We start from the raw sequence: 20869 nt of genomic DNA, 5'->3' as shown, positions 1-20869 counted from the left end.
AAACTTCGAAACTAATTAGGTTGATTTATTTACCAGTCAAGTGGCATGGCTGGGTTGAGCCTAGTACTGACTCCGACTTTTTATCCGAACAACTGTCAAAATGAATTATAAAAATGGTAAAAAAGTGGTACTGAGTTTTATAAACATAATAGTAGCGACATGTCGCAGCGCCAATTCAAATTTCGCTTCAATTAATTGCCAATGTTATTAAATGTTCACGAAATGTGTACACAACAAAGACAACAACATTTCAACAGAGTTGCTTGGTGACCATTGCATGAATTTAATTACATTGGCAAATAATCGGAGCGAAATTTGTATAGACTCAGCGACATGACGCTCCTTTTTTGCTTATAGAACTCAGTACCACTTCTACGGAATGTGTTCGCATTTTATTCGTCACTTTGTTTTTATAATGGGTTTTGACTACTGAGAAAAAAGGCTTAATGTAGCCTGTCCCATCTTGAATAGTCCAAATTGTTTTCAGTGTATTCAAACCAATGTATCAGCTGTTTATTTATTTATTTCAAAGATATTAGGAATTGCACGGTCGTATACGGTTTTTGATTTATTTACGCTGCATTTAGAGTCTGGGACTTTTTGCATAAAATAAACATAAAAAGACGCAGTTAAAATGGTATGTTATCTCTGTTTGGAAAAAAAGGACGAACAGTTGCCTATATTTGAGAACGAAACAGAGATGGAATGGAGTATTGCAGAAATGATTGAAAAGTATTTAAATGTCAAGGTAAGTGACAAAGTAATAAAACGTCTCCTTACAATATGGGAATAAAAATTATGTCCTGAAGTTGCTCAAAATTTAGATGGGAAGACAGGATGAGCCATATCAGGTTATGTCTCGATTAATACTTGGCTGGTATATTTACCATCTTAAAAGGTCAACAATAATAGGAAGTGTTAAAGTTCTTTCTACAGGCAGACAGACAGATATGGCTACATCAATGTAAGGGAATGTGACACAGAAGTTCCCCACATAGGCAGATGTTACACGTCTGCATATGCTCTTTTCCACTATAAGCATCGATAACCTATAATATACAGGGGATTCTGCGATCATACCGGAAGGCCACCACGATTATGCCGTATGGGAAAAATTTAATGGCTAGGGGCAATGGCTAGATACGTCAGGTTGGATCCTCGTGATCTAGAGCGAGAGATTGGGCGCTACAAAATGAGCTTCTAGATCAAACAGCGTACCCACATACGCTGGAATTTTGAGCTTCAACATTTGTGGAGAGGAGGACTTCCGGATGCGTCCAGAGCTGGCTGATATTAGAATCTTTCATACGGAGTAGCTGCAAATGTAGTCGCAGACAATCAACTGTATCGAGGCAAGAATCTCGGTCAGATACCACGGGAAGTACCGACTTTTGCTTTGGACCATAGGGTGGTCCACAATACAGAAATACTCTGGTTTGCCAGGGGAGGTCAATTTCTTCAGGTGAAATGGGAGGCGGAGCTTGGAGAACGCTCCAAGGACTACATTCACCCGGTAGCCATTTACCGCATATGCGACCGTGTCTGCATGAATGTTGATTGACATGCCGCTTGATCTAGTCTTGATCTTGATCGTGTAGATCTACCTTAAGGCTTCTCGGCGGTGGATATCTATCCACAAGATGATGATTTGGATAGTCCTTGCGATAACAGTCCAAAAAGTATTGCTTATACAGCATGTAGTTATGTCTTCGCACTGGTAGGATCTTTGTCTCCTGATGGAGGAGGTCCCCATGAGAACTGAGGAGACAGACCGTCGCAGTTCGGAGGGCGGCATTCTGACAGATCTGAATATTATTCCACTGCGTGTTACAAAGCTGACGAGACAACACTGGCGCTACATAACTTACCACAGACCGGCCAATTGCTTTGTACGTGGTCAACAAGGTTTCTTTGTTGTTGTTGTAGTTGTAGTAGCAGTGTGTGGTACACTGAGGAGATTAGTGAAGGTTTCTTTGTCTGCAACCCAAGTGCTGCCAGATTGAGACTTGAAGACTTTGTTTCTACTTTTGACTTTATCGCAAATTGCTGTGGCATGTGGGGAGAATTTGTAAGAGCTGTCAAATGTGACGCCAAGTATTTTGGGACACTTGATGATCGGAATCATTTCTCCATCGACCATCGCAGTCAACTCACAGTATTTGTTGTGAACAATGCGGCTGAAGATTTGGTGGCAGATATCTTCAGATTTCTTGCAGCGAACTAGGAGGCAAGTTCGTAAAGGTAGACGTTCAACCTATATAATGGGTGGGAGGCTTGATGCCATGTTCGTACAATCGTCCGCATATGATACGATCTCTATGCCGTCTGTAGGGGGTGGAATGGAGGATAGGTAGAAGATAAAGAGTACCGGAGATATCACCCCACCTTGGGGAACTCCCTGTTTCACTCTACGGGGCTTCGACTTCTTATCCCTAAATTCCACAAATGACTGGCAACCACACAGATAATTCGCGACCCAGCGTTTCAGGCCTGGCTGGAGGGACTTGTTGGCGATGTCCTCAAATAGTTTGGCATGGCTGACCATGTCGAATGCCTTCGATAGGTCCAGTGCCACGAGGACCGTCCTAACACATGGCCTGGGCTAGATGAAGGCACGGCTAATGTGTGCGGTGATGGCATGCAAAGCAGTTGTTGTACTATGCAGTCTTCGAAATCCATGTTGATGCTCGGCTAATGGAAATTATCCTAGGCACGGTAGGAGTAATGCCTCAAGCGTCTTTGCTACTGGTGAGAGAAAGGGGATCGGTCTGTACGACGAGCGACTGGTGCGTTAATGATGTCTCGAAATTTCCTCTCGACAACTAGCACATCCGAGGGGGGTGGCAGTTCTCTGAAGCGGCGATTGGTAAACTCTCTGAAGCCAGCCCAATCGGCCTTCTTCTGATTGCTAAACGTTCGGCGCTCTGAGGTTATGAAGTGGTCGGTCGATGGTGAGAAATATGGGGAGGTGGTCTGACCAACAAGAGATGACGGCTTGCCAGGATATGTCACTCAGGAGATCGGGCGATACAAGGACTGGTAGTTGTTGTAGTACTATTGTGCTGTACACTTAGGCGATTGCTCTTGTCGATGAAAGACTCCATCGGGTCATTCCGGCGAGTTCAACCGGCTGTCATGGTAATAGTATTGTAATTTGTAATATTCTCTTATATTCGACCAGCTTCAATTGAGAAACTGAAATGTGAGCTCTTATTTTCAACATATCCTAAAGTCCAACAATAAAATAACCACTATATATAAATCTACTCATTTTAGCCTATTCAAATGGAAAACGGAAGATGTGAGATGTGTGTTCCATGCTGGCAAAAACTTATAGATTTTCATGAATATTATCAAAATATCCAGGCTTTGGAAGAAAGTCGTGTGCTATTGGTGGAGGGTGCTAGAAATTTGGATGAGTATACTTCGAACATCATAAAAGAGGAATGTGTAGATGTATCGCCATATTCCAATACCATTAGCGACGCATTTGAAACAGAAGATCCATTTCTTGACCTCGAAGATGAGGAATATAAGCCCTCAAACGCAAAAACCAGGAAAAGAAAAAGTCGAAAAAGATCTAGTACGTTAAACTCTAATGAGGAGGAAATGGAAACGCCTTTAAATGATATTAAAAATGAAGTAGACGTTAATACATTTACTACTGCGAAAACTGGAGGCGCACTTAATAAGGGTGCGGAAACAAAACGTAGAAAAGGTCGTGTACTGCTGGAAGAAAATGAAGAACTCATCAAAAAGCATATACAAATGCTATGCCAAATATGCACACATTCTAGCAATGAATTTCAGGATTTAATGAAACATTACAAGGAAGAACATCCAGAAGTCAAACCTCACATAAAGTGTTGCGAACGAAAACTTGAATGCCCCTCCGATATTTTGCAACATGCATACTACCACGAAAATCCAGAACATTTTAAATGTAATGAATGTGGGAGGACATTTATCAATAAGTCAGCTTTGAGAGATCATTATAAGCAATATCATGAACCTGAAGAAAATTTGCCTTTCGCCTGTGATGTATGTCCAAGAAGATTTTGTCGCAAGAACCTGCTGGAACATCATAAATCAAAACATGTTCCTGTTAAAGAACGATCACATTACTGTGAAATTTGTAATCCACCAAGGACGTAAGTATGGCTACGAAGTTATTATTTTATATATAAAAGTCTAAGGTATTTAACTTTTAGTTCTGTAAAGTCTATCTGTAGATAGGTTCTTGTTGTTGTAGCCACATTTTCATGTGGAAGTGGCGATCCTCATCAAGCTCCTGTAGGTGAGTAGGCTCGTTCCGGTCCAAAGGACCAATCGCCGCAGGAACCGGGTGGCCATTGGCTATTTAAAGGCGCCAATAAGCCACCTTGTCATATCGAGCATCATAGTCACTCAGTATTAGTGCAAGAGCCGGTGCTGCCAGGCCTCTCACTGAGACTCTCCGCTCGAAACCGCTGAGTATTCCACTATCCGCAGCCTGTGGACGCACCCAATAGCTCGCAGTTAAGCTCCTCGTTACAGCAATGAACACCACACAGATCGGACCTCAATGTTTCAACCTGTGGGGTGCTCACAGCTTTCCCATGCCGGGTTTAGATATGTGTTAGGTTAGAGTGTCAGACCTTTACAGACCGACATAGACAATTTCAAGTCCATTGTGATACCACAGTAGGCCCCTGGTGGGAATCGAACCCACTCGGCGCCTTCAAACTTCTGCTTTTAAGTATTCATATAATGATATGGAAACTTCGATTCTGTAGCGCATTTTTCTAATACTAGATTTTAATGCCAAAAAAATAAGTAATATTATATTTATTCCAATAAGGAACTGCGAGGAAACTTTTTATTATTTAATTATTTAGTGCATTTAACTCACTAGTTAGCATTTTTTACTTATGTATGGCTACGCAAGGAAACAAAAAAGATATATGTATATTTAGGTCAGTATCACACCTGGATTCATAGAGTCCATATTAGATTTTTAAAAATTCAAATTTTCCGAACGAACTTCTTCATATCAATAGACGCTTCAGTGACATAGTCGGGCATGATGGTATTTTATGTCATGGTGATCCCCATTAGATTATGTAAATAGAATTTTAATTAAACACTTATCAATAACTATTTTTCCTTTTCTTAATTACATGTAGATTTGCTAATGAGTATACTTTACAAGTTCATATAAAGAATCGCCACACTAAAGCTACCAATATATGTCATGTTTGCGCCAAGGAAATACGCGATAAGCAAGCCTTCGAAAAGCATGTACGTCAGCATTTCGAAACGAGTGGACCACGCATCAAGTGCCCGCGAGAGGATTGTGATAGTTGGTTGAAAGATCATGATAGTGTTAAGCAACATCTAAAGCGTACCCACAATGCTACAGGTCAATGCGAATGTCCACACTGTGGACGTATATGTAAAAGTAAGCACGCACTGACAAGTCATGTCAAATATATACATACAGATAAGAATTTTACATGCGAAGAATGTCAAAAGAATTTTAAAAGTCAAATTACACTTAAGGTATTTTACAATCATATTCTATTGGATCTTACTGAAGCTAAGCTATATCTTTTTATTTTTCTTCCTAACTAGGAACATATGGCCGGACATACTGGAGAACCTCTGTATAATTGTCCATTTTGCACAAGAACATTTAATTCCAAAGCTAATATGTACTCCCACAAAAAAAAGTTGCATCCTGTTGAATGGGAAAATTGGAAACGCTCGAAAATAACGGGAAAGAAATAACTCAAAAAAAAAAAACTAAAACTCCTAAAAGATATAAATAAAATCTGAACGAAAGTTCGATTTACGTTAATAATAAGCAGAAGATCACTAATGTGAAGTCCGTGATTGCGATAACGACCGCAACGATTACACGGATGCGATATCTACCATATAAAATTGTAAACATTATTCCCAGAAACCTCGAATTCGAATTCTGGCGAGACTAACAGAAAACATTTTCAGCCGTTGGCTTTCCCCTCTAATGCTGGCAACATTTGTGAGATAATATGCCATGTAAAACTTCTCTCCAAAGAGGTGTCGCACTGCGGCACGCCGTTCGGACTCGGCTATTAAAAGGAGGCCCCTTATCATTGAGCTTAAACTTGAATCGGACTGCACTCATTGATAGGTGAGATTTTTGCCCCTGTCCCTTGGTGGAATGTTCATGGGCAAAATTTGCAATTTTATTCGCAGAAACCTTTAGCGCAATGATAAGGTAAGAAGTCTCGAATATATATTACAGATAAGTTTAGGGATATGGCTATTTTTATACCCTCCACCATAGGATGGGTATATACTTATTTCGTCACTCTGTTTGTAACATCTCGAAATATGCGTCTTAGACCACATAAAGTATTTATTTTCTTGATTGTCATGACATTTTAAGTCGATCTAGCAATGTCCGTCCGTCTGTCTGTCGAAAGCACGCTAACTTTCGAAGGAGTAATGCTAGGCGCTTGAAAATTTGAAATAGCTGCCATATAAACCGATCTTGGCTTCTTGAGCCACTAGAGGGCGCAATTATTATCCGATTTGGCTGTAATATTGAATGAGATATTTCGTTATGACTTTCAAGAACTGTGCTAAGTATGACGCAGATGGATGCATAACCTGATATAGCTGCCAAGTAAACCGATCTGGGATCTTGACTTCTTAAGCCTCTAGAGGGCGCAATTCTCATCCGATTTGGCAGAAATTTTGTACAATGGCTTTTCCCATGACCTTCAACATACGTGGCCAATATGGTCTGAATTGATCTATACCTTGATACAGCTCCCATATAAACCGATCTCCCAATTTAGCTTCTTGAACCCATACAAGGCGCAATTCTTATCCGAATGGACTGAAATATTACCCAATGACTTCTACAATGGGCTTCAACATTCAATTCATTTATGGTCCGAATCGAACTATAACTTGATATAGCTCCAATAGCATAACAGTTCTTATTCATTATTCTTTGGTTGCCTAATAATAGATGCAGCGACAAATGCGATCTATGGTGGAGGGTATATAAGATTCGGCCCGGCCGAAAAGTAGAGCACGCTCTACTTTTTATTTATACCCTAAACAACTACTGTTGTACAGGGTATTATAACTTAGTGCATTTATGTTGTCATTTGTCAACCATAGTTCTAACAGTTTACCGAGGTCCATCAAAATTGGTTCAGAATTGGATATAGCTCCCACATTGTACTTATAGGGTAGGTGTAGGGTATGATACATTCGGCACCACCCGACTTTTACCCTTACTTACTGGTTTTTAAACTGAAAACTGACTTTTTCAATCGACTTTTTTTTCAAAATTACTACTGATACCGTTGAAGTACGTAATGAGGGTATGTCCTTCTGAATGAAATCAGCAAGTTTTTTTGCTTTAGAGTCTATTATCTAAAAAGTAATCACCGAAAAATATCGCGAAAGGCGAATGTAGAACCAGCCTATAAAGAAAAGTACCAACCTATAAAGAAATGCATATTTAGAAAATGCAAACGACGCAAATTGCATGCCACTGAGACAATGCGGATTTAAAAAGGTGGTCTCACGCGAACAGCTGTTAACTGCTGGCCAGATTTGACGGTATTTAGATGTCAAATCTTTGTTTGCGTTCTCATTGTTGTTATCTTCTTTCTCGCGTATTATCTGCTTATGTACGCAGACGTATACACACACGCATACAAATTTCTTTGTATGTGTTGGCGAAACGACCAGCTTGACGACAAGGTGGCGGATTGCGACATACGATAAGTCGTTGTTGTACAAATGAAACCACCTTTGATTGTTTCGCCATGTCATTGGGAAAAGAATTCTGCTTGCCACCAACCAGTCTAAGTGCGAAGTTCAAATTCTTTATCTATATATAATTTATCTATGCTTATTATTTCTGCATAAGGTTATCTATAAACACAAACCTAGATATATATTCAATACATTGAAATTCGCTAGGTATAATAGAGGTAGAAGATTATTCCTCTAAGGAGTAGAAGTAGGTTATCCGACTGGCGTTTCTTTATTGGGTCCACTTGTCTCTGGAATACCCTACCAATTGATCTACAAATCATCAGCAGTGTGTATACTTTTAAAACCCCTCATTAAACTTTTAAAACTCCTCATTAAATCCGGATTTAAGGCTCTGATCAGTTGATTTTGTAAAGGGAAAACAGATGATCGAGCAATAAAATCCGGATTTAAAGAGCAGTGTAAACGGGGTTTTAATTTAATATCTCAAGCAAGTTGAATTATATATGTTGCGAACAACATCTTTATTAAAAATTATATATTTTTTGTATTAGTTTAAGTTTGATATTTTCTTGATACTTGATGCCTTGCACTATATTTAATAAGATTTTTGCCCTGTTGTGCAGGAAGAGATAAAAAAAAATGTATATTGTATAGTGCAATCCCATGGCGGCTGGTTGTACGTACCGGAGTGACCCGATGGAGTCCTTCATTGGCAAGGGCTGTCGCCTCAGTGTACAGCACACTGCTACAACAACAACTATAAGGTGCAAAATTAATAAACAAATGTATTATATGGCGTAAACTTTTTATTGAACCGTTAGTGAAAGTTAAATATTTTGCATAGCAATGCATGCAGAGATGGCAAGGTTTTACTCTTTATAGTCTTAAACAAAAACAACCCTTTTTATTGCCACGCCGCGGATTTATTGACAAGATGCCGCCGTTGCCAACGAATAATACTCGGCACTGACCTCTTAACACTACACCTCGAAATATATACCGGCGAAAATAATTAAAAGTTAAATATAAATATTTACTACTAGCATTCAATGTAAGTTTGGACATTTTATGGACAAAATTTTTAGCAAATTGCGATTACAACTTGTTTATTATCCATTTGATTCCATATTCGTGCATTTTTGTTGGTATACAAAGAGTGACGTGTACATTCTGACATCTTACAGTACAAGAAAACAAAGGTTTGCACCAATATGATTTCGGACGTCCAACTGGCTATTTTCTCGAATGTTTTGGGAGTCTTCTTATTCCTTTTGGTGGTTTTGTATCATTACATCAACGCAAATTCCAGCAATAAGTATGTGAATATGGTTACATATGTCTTTTTGTACTCACTTCGACTTTGTTTTTCAGATCCGTTTCCAAAAACAAATAGATTTAAGTTTTTGTGCACTGTATTTTATAGCCAATAAAGAAAACCTATTTCATGATGTAACGAACAAATATATTTCAATTAAGCATATCAGCTATCTACATTGAACTTAAGGCATCTTTAAGAGAGTCCAGATTTTCCAATGCTTTTCCAGGGTCCTGCTTATGATGGCCACCTTTTAGCTGAAATGTTCTTTCTTGATGACCAAACGAGAAACTTTTAAATGACACTTCTTTGGACGATTGCTGACATTTCTTGTCTTGATTGTCTAGTTCCATAGGATTGTCATCGCTTTGCTCTTTTTCCAGATTTTTAAGCACTGCTCCATTATGTTTATGTGGAATATGTTCGAATCTAAAGTTTGCGGGAAACTTGTGTTGTTCTATACAATGCTTCTTACGTTCGTCTGGATTAAGGAAAACTTCCAAACATTCCTCAACATAGCATTTATATAGACGTTCTCCTCTTTCTAGTCGTGCTTGAAAGTATGCATCATGCGTTTCACAGATATGTAAGTCTAATAAGTGCTCTGTCGGAAATCCGCATTTCTTACACTCTTGGCAGGTGAACCTGTGCATCCGATTGTAGTGTAGTTTATATGCTGCAGCATTATCAAATTCTAAGTTGCAGTTCATTACATTGCAGTATATGCTGCTCGATGCATCTTTCACTGTATCTGTAACGTCCTCTTCTATCTGTGCGCTGCTAATAGCGCCCAATTTCTTAAAGGGTTGAAATTGTTTCCTATTTGTTGAGCTAAAAAATGTATCATCCGGTTTAAGATATCCTGATGGTATTCTCTTAAATAACTCTTCAATTTGATATGATTTTAACATTTTCTAAGCTTTATCCAAACAGTAAACATAAATGCCGCAATTGTTCAAGGCGCCATATGTTTTTACTTGCATTGGAAATGTGTAGCGTTAAGATCAAAAGTAGCTTAACTCTATGTATTAAATTGTAGTTGTCTTTTTTTTAATACCATAAGCATGGCGAAACAATTAAAGGTGGTCTCATTTGTACAAGAACCACAAATTATATGGTGCAATCCGCCATCAAGCTGATCGACGTTTTGCCAACACATACAAAAAAATTTGTGTACGTGTGCGTACATGAGTAGAGAATATGCGAGAAAGAAGAATAACAACAAAGAGAATGCAAACAAAAATCTGGCATTTAATACCGTAACAGCTGTCCACCTTTTTAAATCCGCCTAATGATACGCTTAATTATGACCACCACCAGAGGGGATTAAATAATCTTATTAATATCAAATGTCGTCGCTGAAATTTTTTCGGATGTACTCCGAACCCAGCCGTCCAGCATCATAGGCGGACAAACTAACCTCTGCACTACAGTGGCATGCTGGCAATTACAGAACTACAAATTTACTAGAGGACTTAGTGCCCGTTGGAAATCCTGGCACGGAAAAAGGTCTTCAACCATTTTTCTGTGTCTTCTCGTTATAATTGCGGGGCAGTGAACTGGACCCTTTCCCAACTCCTCCATTCGTCGCCACAACCGAAGATTCAAGTGCAAAGACCCAAGATCGAGTATGTCATTTAACGCCTCTCTAGGGGGAGGCCATCCTGTCCCAGAGATCTACACCGCCGATCTCTAACGTGAAAAGTAAGGATTACGTCTTCTCCGTCGCCGTCCACCATACTCCAGAGGCGTAAGTTATTATGGGTCTAATCACAGTTCTGTAAACACAGTGGACTTTCCTCAGTTTATGGCACGCCTACATTGTGCCTAATATATACGAGCCTTCTCGGTGCGCTTCTTGTACTGTACTGTGAAACTTCCAACCTAATTCCCTTTCCAAGATGGCTTATCCAGTACCTAAGCACACGGTATTGGTCTAGGATGTTTTTGTTGAAGTAGCCACATATTTGCATTTTGGAGATAGCAATGTAAACGTGGCGATCGGTCCTATGGTTCGTAACGATCTTGTTCACCTATAGAAATTTGACGAGGGTCGCTATCGCCGCATGCAATTATGTGACTACAACATCATCCTAATCAATCTTCTAAAGATGGGTAATCTCGTTTCGGCCTATAGGGCCGATCGCCATGGGAACGTGATGGTCTTTGGTTATTTAAAGACATGATGGCTTGTATTGCTATGTCGAACATCATAGGCACTCATTTTTGAAGCCAAAGTCGGTGTCGCCCTTTCAAACCAAGCGCCTAATCACTCTTCACTCAATACCGCTGATTGTCCGCGACTGAAATTGCAGCCACTCTGTATGGAGTACAGCGGTTTCTCTTAATTGAGATTCTCTTGATAAAGATGAACACCACATAGATCGAAACTCATTATTCCAACCTAGTTGTCTGGCCCTTCACTCGAAGACCTCTGGTCCATTGTGTTCGTCCTAGAAAGAAATGAAAAAGGAGAGAAGAGAGAGATTAAAGTCATTAGAAAAAGATAAAGAAAAACTAAAAAGCCCGCAACTTGTGTAGTTGTAGTTGTTGTTGTAGCAGTTTGTTGTGTTCTATCTTTGGTCTGCTTGATTCTGTCGAGTGTCAAGACCCTGAAACTCTGCGGCTAAAATGGGGTGCGTCCACAGGGATCTGGGTCTGATTCGAGTGGGTCTGGCTGGGCAGTTAAACAGGTGACGTGTATCGTGCGGTCCCTAGTTATAATCGGGACATATATCTTGCACGTCGGCATCAATCCTTGCTCTGTTGGAGGTGAGGCGGCTGCATCTGCCGGAACGTAATTGAGCCAGAACTACTCTGGTTTCCCGGGGGAGGTCAATTTCTTCAGGTGCAATGGGAGGCGATCGTTCTCCAAGGACTACATTCACCCGGTAGCCATTTACCGCATCTGCTACCGTGTCTGCATGAATGTTGTCTAGATCTGCTTGATATGCCGCTTGATCTAGAGGTTCTCTCTTGTAGCGCTGAACCTTACGCTCTAGATCATGTAAATCTACCTAATGGCTTCTGGGCGGTGGATATCTATCCAAAAGATGATGATTTGGATGGGGGTCAGCCCAAAAGGTATTGCTTAGACAGCATGTAGTTATGTCTTCGCACTGGTAGGATCTTTGTTTCCTGATGAAGGTGGTCCACATGGGTACTGAGGAGACAGCCCGTTGCAGTTCGAAGGGCGGCATTCTGACAGATCTGAATATTATTCCACTGCGTGTCACAAACCTGGCGAGACCACACTGTCGCTGCATAACTTACCACAGACCGGCCAATAGCTTTTTACGTGACAAAGGCATGCTGCATATGCCTGAGAATTTCGTTGGTTTTTAACTTTTTATTAAGGTGTACACACACTCCATGGTTTTTGAGTTAAAAGGACGTAAGGCTTATAGGTCTTATAGGTATTTCGCGGTGCATAACTTGCCTTACTGGGCTTGAGTATAAACAGCAACCCTGCTTAATAACCTGCCAAGATAGCTTCCTAACTAAAATTCCAAATTTCTTCTTTGAACCAACGAAATAATACCACGATCTTCCTATAAAAGCACAGTGAAGAGACTTCTTTCATGCCAATGAGTATTGGCCGAATCAAGTTTTAATTCGATAATAGAACTGTTTCTAAAAGCCAAGTTCGAAACGAAATCTCTTTCTTTGGCTGACGGCCTAATAACTGTCGCCAACATTAGTTAGTGTATTACCATTACCACTGTAGCGTTTAATTAACCTTCTGGAGCGACTAATTTTTATTTGACTTTTATAGTTCATGAAGTTTCAGTTGTGTGTTGTTTTGTTGTCGACACACATTCGTCCAGATCTTATAGGTCTATAGCTCTTATTTGTTATTTAAGGGCGCTTATACCTAACTCGCCTTGTCATATCGAGAATCGCAGACACTCAGTATTTAGGCAAGAGCCGGTGCGGCCCGGCTCTCAGTTGCAGCCACTCCGTACGGATCATTCCACTATGCGTAACCTGTAGCTCCCAACTGAGCTTCTCATGATAACGATGAACACCAAATGTGTAGATCGGAGCTCAAAAGTTCCAGCCTGCATGTTGCCAATAAATATCCCGTGCCTTGTTACGCTAAACATTATACCCAAAATGCACATTTCCAAATATACGCGCTATTTCCAGAAATTTATTTGAAAAAAAAATTCCCACTTAGTTTTTCTCAATTCTGGATCATCAGTTAGAAATATTCAAAACGAATGGTATCCCAAGGCACTAAATGTTTATATTAGGCATGGCACTTGTTTTGAGGTTAGTTTATTGCGAAAGAAAAACACCGCAAATGTATCCAGATTCTTTTCCTTTTAATTAATGATTTCTTTTATATTGAAATTGTTTTTAACATCTAAATATAAGAATATGTATCAACGTCGACAGTAGAATTTATGACAAAATGTTTTGGAATTACCCATCTACACCATCCTAGTACTCTGCATCTCCAACGTTGACCAAGTACTTTTCGGGTACGAATTCAAAATGTTTAATGATGTTTGTAATTTCTGTGGTGTCTAATCTTGCCATAGTTGATGACATAGAAGAAAGTCATAGCGACAGCAGTGATTTGGAAGAATGGTGCAATTCCAGCACGTTTGGGCTGGACATATTTGTGATTCCAACGCCACCAGGCACGGCTCATAGCACCAGCCATTGCATTAGGGGTCTTGTTACGACGTCCAAACCAAGCGCCCAATTCACCCAATTTTACCTGACCGAAGGGAACATCGGCTGCAAGCAGAAATGATTTGTTGAGATTTAATGCAAAATTATTAAACTACGAACATGTTATGTAATGTTATTATCGCGTTTATACCTTTGCCATAGAAACGTGCAGGGTCATAAGGACCATGCACTTTTGGGTTATATTCAGCTGGATAATCACCGAAAGCCATTTTGAATTCTTTAACAAACAAAAAATTAAATTATTTTTGAGAAATGTTAAAATATTAAGTAATACTCTTTTCGCTACCTTCGAGTAGGGATCCCAAAGACGACTTTCGACTAATCGATTAATCGACTTTTTTTATACTGTTAAAAAGTCGAATAATCGATTTTGAATTCGAAAAGTCGAAAATACTTTTATCGACTTTTTGCGCAAAAAAAGCTCGAAGTCGACTTTCACTAACTAAAAAATCGAAAAATCGCTTTTAAAGTCGTATAGTCGAAAAATATAGTTGTGAAAAAACTTAAAATTTTTGATTTTCTGTATCAACATATATATTTTTAAAATGTTAAGTAATTATTGCAAAATTCTGTCTTTTCATTACTTTCGAGTTCCTAAACTGTCAGTAACTAAAATGGAATCCATTTAATGTCAAAGTGACAGCAATGACTTTCAAGTTCCACTGTTAAAAATTCATTTTTTCGCGATTACTTTTTTTAAAAACTACACAAATAACAATTTAATTAAATGGTCAACGAATTTTATTAAATGGTCAACGAAAAATAAGTTTTATGGAATGTAGACCTTCGTAACGCTCATAACCAGCAAACGACGAATGTTCAGACTCCGAGTTGAGCTAATTTCCTGACTCCCTCAATCGAAGGCCCTCAGATGGAGTATGGTATTAAGAGTATCCATTGGTGCGCTTTTTCTCATCCTCCAAGATCCGCACCGCAGCTATGGTCTCGGCTACCCTACGTAAACTTCCTCCCTGTAGAACCCGATAGCAAATTTGCCCAAGAACATTCAATTAAAGAACAGCGGCAATACTCCTCTCATATCAAAATGCGAATATTATTTTGCAACAGATCCTATTTTGGACAAAGTGGTAAAACTTGCTAGTAAGTTAATGATATATTCCCAAAAAAAAAACAGGCGATCTCTGACTAATGTGTTAAGATGCAACAGAACACTTCAAGTTCTAAAAGCATCATAAAAATGCAATGTATCTACTTTCTTCCTGCTTAAATGGTATCTTTGTATTTTTATACCCTCCACAATAGGATGAGGGTGTATTAATTTCGTCATTCTGTTTGTAACTCCTCGAAATATTCCTCTGAGACCCCATAAAGTATATGTACTCTTGATCGTCTTGACATTTTAAGTCGATCTAGCCATGTCCGTCCGTCCGTCTGTTTGTCGAAAGCAAGCTAACTTTCGAAGAAGTAAAGCTAATCGCTTGAAATTTTACACGAAAACTTTTTATTTGTGTAGGTCGGTTGGGATTGTAAATGGGTCATATCGGTCCATGTTTTGATATAGTTGCCATATAAAACGATCTTGGATCTTGACTTCCCGATTTGGCTGAAATTTAGCATGAGGTATTTCGTTATTATTTCCAATAACTGTGCTAAGTTTGGTTCAAATTGGTCCATCACCTGATATAGCTATCATATAAACCGATCTGGGGTCTTGACTTCTTGAGCCTCTAGAGGACGCAATTCTTATCCGATTTGCATGAAGTATTCTGTTATCACTTTCAGCAGTTGAGCTAAGTATGGTTTAAATCGGTCCATAACCTGATATAGCTGCCATATAAACCGATCTTGAATCTTGACTTCTTGAGCTACTAGAGATGCAGATGCGATCCATGATGGAGGGTATATAAGATTCGGCTCGGACGCTTTTACTTGTTTTTTTTCTACTAATATATATTTGGACAACGATTAGGTTTAAACGTAAATTTGTGAATACATTTAATCAATCAAAAACTAGTTCTATTTCATCAAATTTATAGGTATATAAACAAAAAAAAAATCCAACAACTTATATACATATTTATGTTATAAGAAACTAAATTTAAATGGGGATAAACATATATAACTCATTTCCTTAATGAGTATTAGCGATTAATCATATGAATTGCTCATGTAGCATCTTACCAATTGAATTGAAAACTAGGATGCAGGAATTTAAACTTCGCAATGTCCAAAAACATACGATTTGATTCAATTTGATTTCGAATGTTCATTTCGTGTTGTATGTCACGCAATGAACTTTCAACGTGTATCAATAGCTCCTGCCACTTTTGGCAGTTGTTTTCGCAATGTGTCGTTTGAGGAGTGTGGGAATGTGGAGTGTGTTGAGAGCCAGCTCTATTTTCTGTTGTGCTATTTTGCGAGTTATTATTGGTAACACTTTCATTGGAATTTGAATATATTCCTGAATCGGTGTGTAGTGTTAAATCAATAGCCTGATGTTCAAAGGGTGTTAAGAGTTCTTCTGGTTTAATAATGGACAATGTTTGATGGTGATGGGATGCATAACCATTATGCGGTTGATGAAATACCACTGGGTTGCCATTGTTTTTATTATTAGTGTTGTTGTTTACCGATGAAAATGTACTTAATTCACTGGACGACAATGAGGACTGTGTGGCTGTTGTCGCCGTTGACAAGTCTCTACTTATATTATTCTGTTGGTTTTCGTAAACATATTCATTATTGGTGGTACATTCAAAAACATTTGTTGTTTGTGTTTTTGTGGCTGTGGGTATGTTAACACATTCGACCGCATTTGTAAGAGCAATATCCACCTACCAAAAAAGAAGAGAAAATGTGATTTTGAGTAAAAGAAAGCCGTTATTTAATCAATTGTGAGCACTTCTTACGTGTTGCTGTTGATGGGATGATGATGATGGCTGTTGTTGTGTTAAAATTTGTGTCGATACACACGTTGGTTGTTGTTGTTGTTCAAGTATTTCCATTCTCTCTTGAGATTTCAAACTATAATTTATGGGACCATCTGTGGCTTGGCCGCTGGTTGCCATATTTGTTATGGGCAGCACAACATAATCCGCATGGTTCCACTAAACAGAAGAGAGTAACATAGAAAAATGAGAACACGAATAAAGATGTGTGGCCTATTAGATATGTGGGGCTGTGCAATAAGGGGGCTAAGATATTTAAAACATAACGGCAAATTTGTAAAAGGCTTGGCTGTGGGTAACATTTTTATTTCTTGCAAATTCGAAACACTTAGGCATAATACAAAGAAAGAAATTTGAATTGTTTAACTGACATAAAGTGGAAGTTTAGTTTTGCATTTTTCCCACATAAACATGGTGTCGCTTAAAAATCGCCGAGCGGACATGTACATAAGTATAACAATGAAGACTATTCAAGACACTGCAGAATAGTTTGGAAAAGTTAATTTAAGTAGAGTGAAATAAGAAGTCATATGAAAGTTATCTGAAGGAGCTGACACAGTAAATAACTAAGATAGGACGGCACAAGACTTTCAGACGTGGGCTTCCAGCTTCTTTGAATATTTTAAACTTCCTCATTTGTGCAATATGATATACGAACGGAAGGTCCGAGCACGGGATAACTATAAGCACCGCACAGATTGGAACTTTGGGCACTGACATGTATGGTATTCATCGTTATCAAGGTGGGCTCAGATGAGAGCTACCGGGTTCGCCCACTGGTTGGGGATGGTTGAACGCTTCGTAGATAGATGGGGAAACTGCAATTGCAGTTGTGGTCAATCATCGGTTTTGGTGGGAGTCGCAGTAAGAGGCCGGGTGGCACCGGCTCTTGATTATAACAGAATGTCTATGATCTTAGATTAATATTTGGAACTCTTGCAAAAATCTTCCCGATATTGCCAAGTGGGGTGTTCTTTTTCGTTGCCAAAATCTTATCAAAGGCGCATTAATTGAAATGATACTCACGCTAGCATCGCGCATTTCTGCTGCTTCTTTTTGCTGCATTTGATGTCTCTGGAATACAGTTTTGATTTTCAACTTGTGCGTGTGCAATAAACTCAACTCGGAAGTGGAATTGTCTGCCGGAGACGAAGATTGCACTTGTTGTTGTACCAAATTCGATTTAGGATCTTCCTTGTTATTAGGGGTTGATGTGGTAATGCCTAGGGAGTTAAGTCTGTTTCGGTTGTTGCGTGAGTTAATTTTTCGATTGCGTATTAAACGATCACGCCTTTCCAAAAGAGCATTAACTTTCATATCGTGCAGCTTTTCCAATAAATCAGGATGACGTCGCTAAAAAAGACAAAATAAATGGAAAATTTAGAAGCTAGTAAAAAAAAATTATTCATGGGAATAAATCAAATTATTTAAAACGGTTTTTTTTTGTTACTTAAACAGTTTTGTCCTTTGTAACAGTATGTGGTTGGACACTTCTCAAAGAACTTCATTTGTCTTCAAATCAGCAGCATTACTAGACACAACGATTCAATAATACTCACCTTTATGTGCATATGGAAGTTTCCCGTTGATCGCACGCTACCTCTATATACCCGATCAGGGGGGCAGTGGCAGCATTTAACTGTCACATTTTCACCATCTTGTGTTTGAATCTGGTAAAGTTCACCGTTTAGTATGTAGGGTATATGGACATGGCGCATTTGATGATGCAACTTATTTGAGGGATCGTCCGAATTTGGAAAACCTTGATTTAACATAATTATATTGGCTGGTGAATTGTTATTTGTCAAAGCAGTTGCATGCTGTATCTCAACAAGCGATTCCGAAGCATTTGACTTGTTCTGATCATTCTGTTGTTGCATACTATTATCCCGTTTATCATCTCTACATCCTAGTACTACAATTTGCTGTGATTGCAAAACCTCAGACTTTAGCATTTCGATCATATCATTTGTTTCTTCGGTGTGATCCTCCATTACAAAAAAAAACTTTCCGACTTTCTATCTATACAACCAAACTATTCAATGAACAACAATAAACAATTGACACTATTCGCAAGATGTCTTTGCATGTTGGCAAGTTCCTTTTTCGCACATTTATCACTCACTCTGATGAGTTTTTTTCTCGTTTATATCCCCATGCATGCATTCTTACGTTCTATTTATCTGCCATCCAAATGAGAGAATTACAGGATAAAAACTCAATAACATTAACCCGCCGCGGATTATAAAAATTCTATTTTTGATGAAATAGGATAAATCGTGAAACGGAATATTTATACTGTTAGCAAAGATTTGTTTTAAAATGAATCGAGTAGGCGAAAAGGCAATTTGCTTTGCACAGCAACTAATTAACTCAAATAATAAAAAGCATCTGCATCCACGAAAGCACTAGAACCGTTAACTTTTGCTAATAGGGGTTGCCAAATAGTTTATTAATGGAATCTACCCAGCAAACATAATAGAGTTCGTTACTCATAATGGCAGTTATGAGTAAAATCGAAAAATAGGCTTCATCATATATGTATATGTTTTATGATTGGTACTATGTTGGTTTTTTGCGACTACTTTTTAGATACAAAATTTCGATGGAATTAAACTTGCAAATTTCATTCCATAATAAAGAACTAACGTAATTGTTGTTGTAGCAATGTGTTGTACACCGAGGCGGCCTTTACCGATGAAGGACACCATTTTTATTATGTTCAGCATATATGTTGTGGATCGCAGTTAAATTGGTGAAGCGATTTTTTTTTAATTAGACTACAAACTTTATAATTTCAATAAGAAATTGTCAAAAAGTGCTGCTCAAAGCTATCGATAACAACCGGTATTCAATACAAACGCAGTGTTGCATTTGAAATTCGAAGGAGATGTGCTACAAATCTCCTTAAATAAGAAGATTTGCTCACACTGAAAATGTATGGAATCTGTGATTAATGTCAATTGTATATGGGCCACAAAATTCGTTTAATTGTTGTTGTAGCAGTGTGATATACACTGAGGTGGCGGACCTTGCCGATGAAGAACTATATTCGGCCAATCCGGTACTTTCAACCGGCTGCCATGGAATTGTCGTTTAATTGTATTTTATACATATACTATTACAATCACTCAATGCAATCAACCTATAAAATTCAGTAATATATCCAAGTTTTTCTACTTTTTTCTGCCCTGTTTCATGTTTCAGTAATATGTCTAAGTAGCACATTGAAAAAGTTTTTCTACTTTTTTTCTGCCCCGTTTTATGTTTGTTGTTATAGCCACATATTCATGTGAAGGTGGTGATCCTCGTCAAGCTCTCGCTGAGACTCATCGCTCGATACCGCTGATTGTCCGCGACCCCTCATTTGTACAGCAACCACAAATCATAAGGTGCAATCCGCCATCTTGCTATCAAGCTGATCGACGTTTTGCCAACACACATAAAGAAATTTGTGTGCGTGTTGTATATGTGTGCGAACATGAGAATATGCGGGAAAAATCTATTATCTTAATACCGTCAAAGCTGGCGGGTGCTAACAGCTGTTCGCGTGAGACCACCTTTTTAAATCCGCCTTGATACTCCGTATGGAACATTCCACTATCCGCATCCTGTGGAATGTAGCTCGCTGACCTCAAGGTGGAGTTACATACTATGCGCGCGCATCAAAAACGCAAATTACAACTCTGCAGCAAATCCCACAAAAGCAAAGCGCAAAAGCTAAACAATTTTTAACTTTGATACCTAAAAACACTACTTCACGTGTGGAAACATAGAATGAGGCTCGAGTTCAGTCATCAAAGTTCAAAATTCTTAAACTTTTGCGCATCACTTTTGTGAAGTGTTTGCAGAGTTGCATTTTTAATGCGTGTGCATAGTATGTAACTCCACCTTCAATGTTCCAGCCCGTGGTACTCACATCCATTCCGTTACGGGTTGTGTTATGTTAATGCTATACAGTTCAAATCAAGTTAATCTTTTCTTATTATCTATTATTGTATGTTATCGATAACTTACCAGTACAACTTTACACTGATATTTTTTATCCAGACATTTGACTTGCAATGGATAGGACTAAATAAAATACAGCAATTTATGTGTGTGGTTGTATGATTTTTGTTTGTGTTATGTTGTATTCATATTTTTGCGGCATATATCGCAATCCATTAAT

At 38.6% G+C, this 20869-nt stretch overlaps 5 protein-coding genes across 7 annotated transcripts; 2 read left to right on the top strand and 3 right to left on the bottom strand.

Annotated features, from left to right (window-relative positions):
• Positions 1-532: 532 nt before the first annotated feature.
• LOC106080394 (transcription factor grauzone) lies at positions 533-5845 on the top strand. Of its 2 annotated transcripts, none has more exons than XM_013241774.2 (4): positions 533-748; positions 3277-4151; positions 5166-5541; positions 5614-5845. In XM_013241774.2, the coding sequence occupies exons 1-4, from the start codon at positions 635-637 to the stop codon at positions 5767-5769; spliced, it is 1521 nt and encodes a 506-aa protein (XP_013097228.2). In that variant the 5' UTR covers positions 533-634; the 3' UTR covers positions 5770-5845. The 2 variants fall into 2 exon arrangements, with proteins under 2 accessions (XP_013097228.2, XP_059224596.1); XM_059368613.1 differs by having other exon boundaries at positions 5166-5440; positions 5614-5744.
• A 2815-nt stretch (positions 5846-8660) lies between these two features.
• On the top strand, positions 8661-9231 carry LOC106080508 (dolichyl-diphosphooligosaccharide--protein glycosyltransferase subunit 4). 2 transcript variants are annotated; one of them, XM_013241911.2, is made up of 3 exons: positions 8661-8821; positions 8955-9085; positions 9142-9231. In XM_013241911.2, exons 2-3 carry the CDS (start codon positions 8982-8984, stop codon positions 9161-9163), a joined length of 126 nt encoding a protein of 41 aa, XP_013097365.1. In that variant the 5' UTR covers positions 8661-8821; positions 8955-8981; the 3' UTR covers positions 9164-9231. The 2 variants fall into 2 exon arrangements, with proteins under 2 accessions (XP_013097365.1, XP_013097357.1); XM_013241903.2 differs by having other exon boundaries at positions 8926-9085.
• On the bottom strand, positions 9165-10156 carry LOC106095795 (protein lethal(2)k10201). The gene has a single exon (XM_013263163.2). It carries the CDS (start codon positions 9994-9996, stop codon positions 9259-9261), a length of 738 nt encoding a protein of 245 aa, XP_013118617.1. The 5' UTR covers positions 9997-10156; the 3' UTR covers positions 9165-9258.
• Positions 10157-13394: 3238 nt separating this feature from the next.
• LOC106095843 (putative ATP synthase subunit f, mitochondrial) lies at positions 13395-14162 on the bottom strand. Its single transcript, XM_013263248.2, has 3 exons — positions 14076-14162; positions 13920-14006; positions 13395-13834 (listed from the first exon to the last, which is right to left on the bottom strand). The coding sequence occupies exons 2-3, from the start codon at positions 13996-13998 to the stop codon at positions 13590-13592; spliced, it is 324 nt and encodes a 107-aa protein (XP_013118702.1). The 5' UTR covers positions 13999-14006; positions 14076-14162; the 3' UTR covers positions 13395-13589.
• A 1627-nt stretch (positions 14163-15789) lies between these two features.
• LOC106095837 (protein kinase 4) lies at positions 15790-18964 on the bottom strand. The gene is made up of 4 exons (XM_013263239.2): positions 18258-18964; positions 17725-18051; positions 16660-16857; positions 15790-16584 (listed from the first exon to the last, which is right to left on the bottom strand). Exons 1-4 carry the CDS (start codon positions 18690-18692, stop codon positions 15928-15930), a joined length of 1617 nt encoding a protein of 538 aa, XP_013118693.1. The 5' UTR covers positions 18693-18964; the 3' UTR covers positions 15790-15927.
• Positions 18965-20869: the final 1905 nt, after the last annotated feature.

This window comes from Stomoxys calcitrans, chromosome 5 (assembly GCF_963082655.1).
Source record: "Stomoxys calcitrans chromosome 5, idStoCalc2.1, whole genome shotgun sequence".
Taxonomy (NCBI): Eukaryota; Metazoa; Arthropoda; class Insecta; order Diptera; family Muscidae; genus Stomoxys; species Stomoxys calcitrans.
Note: the sequence above shows the minus strand (reverse complement) of the source record. Positions and strands in the feature narration are given on the sequence as shown.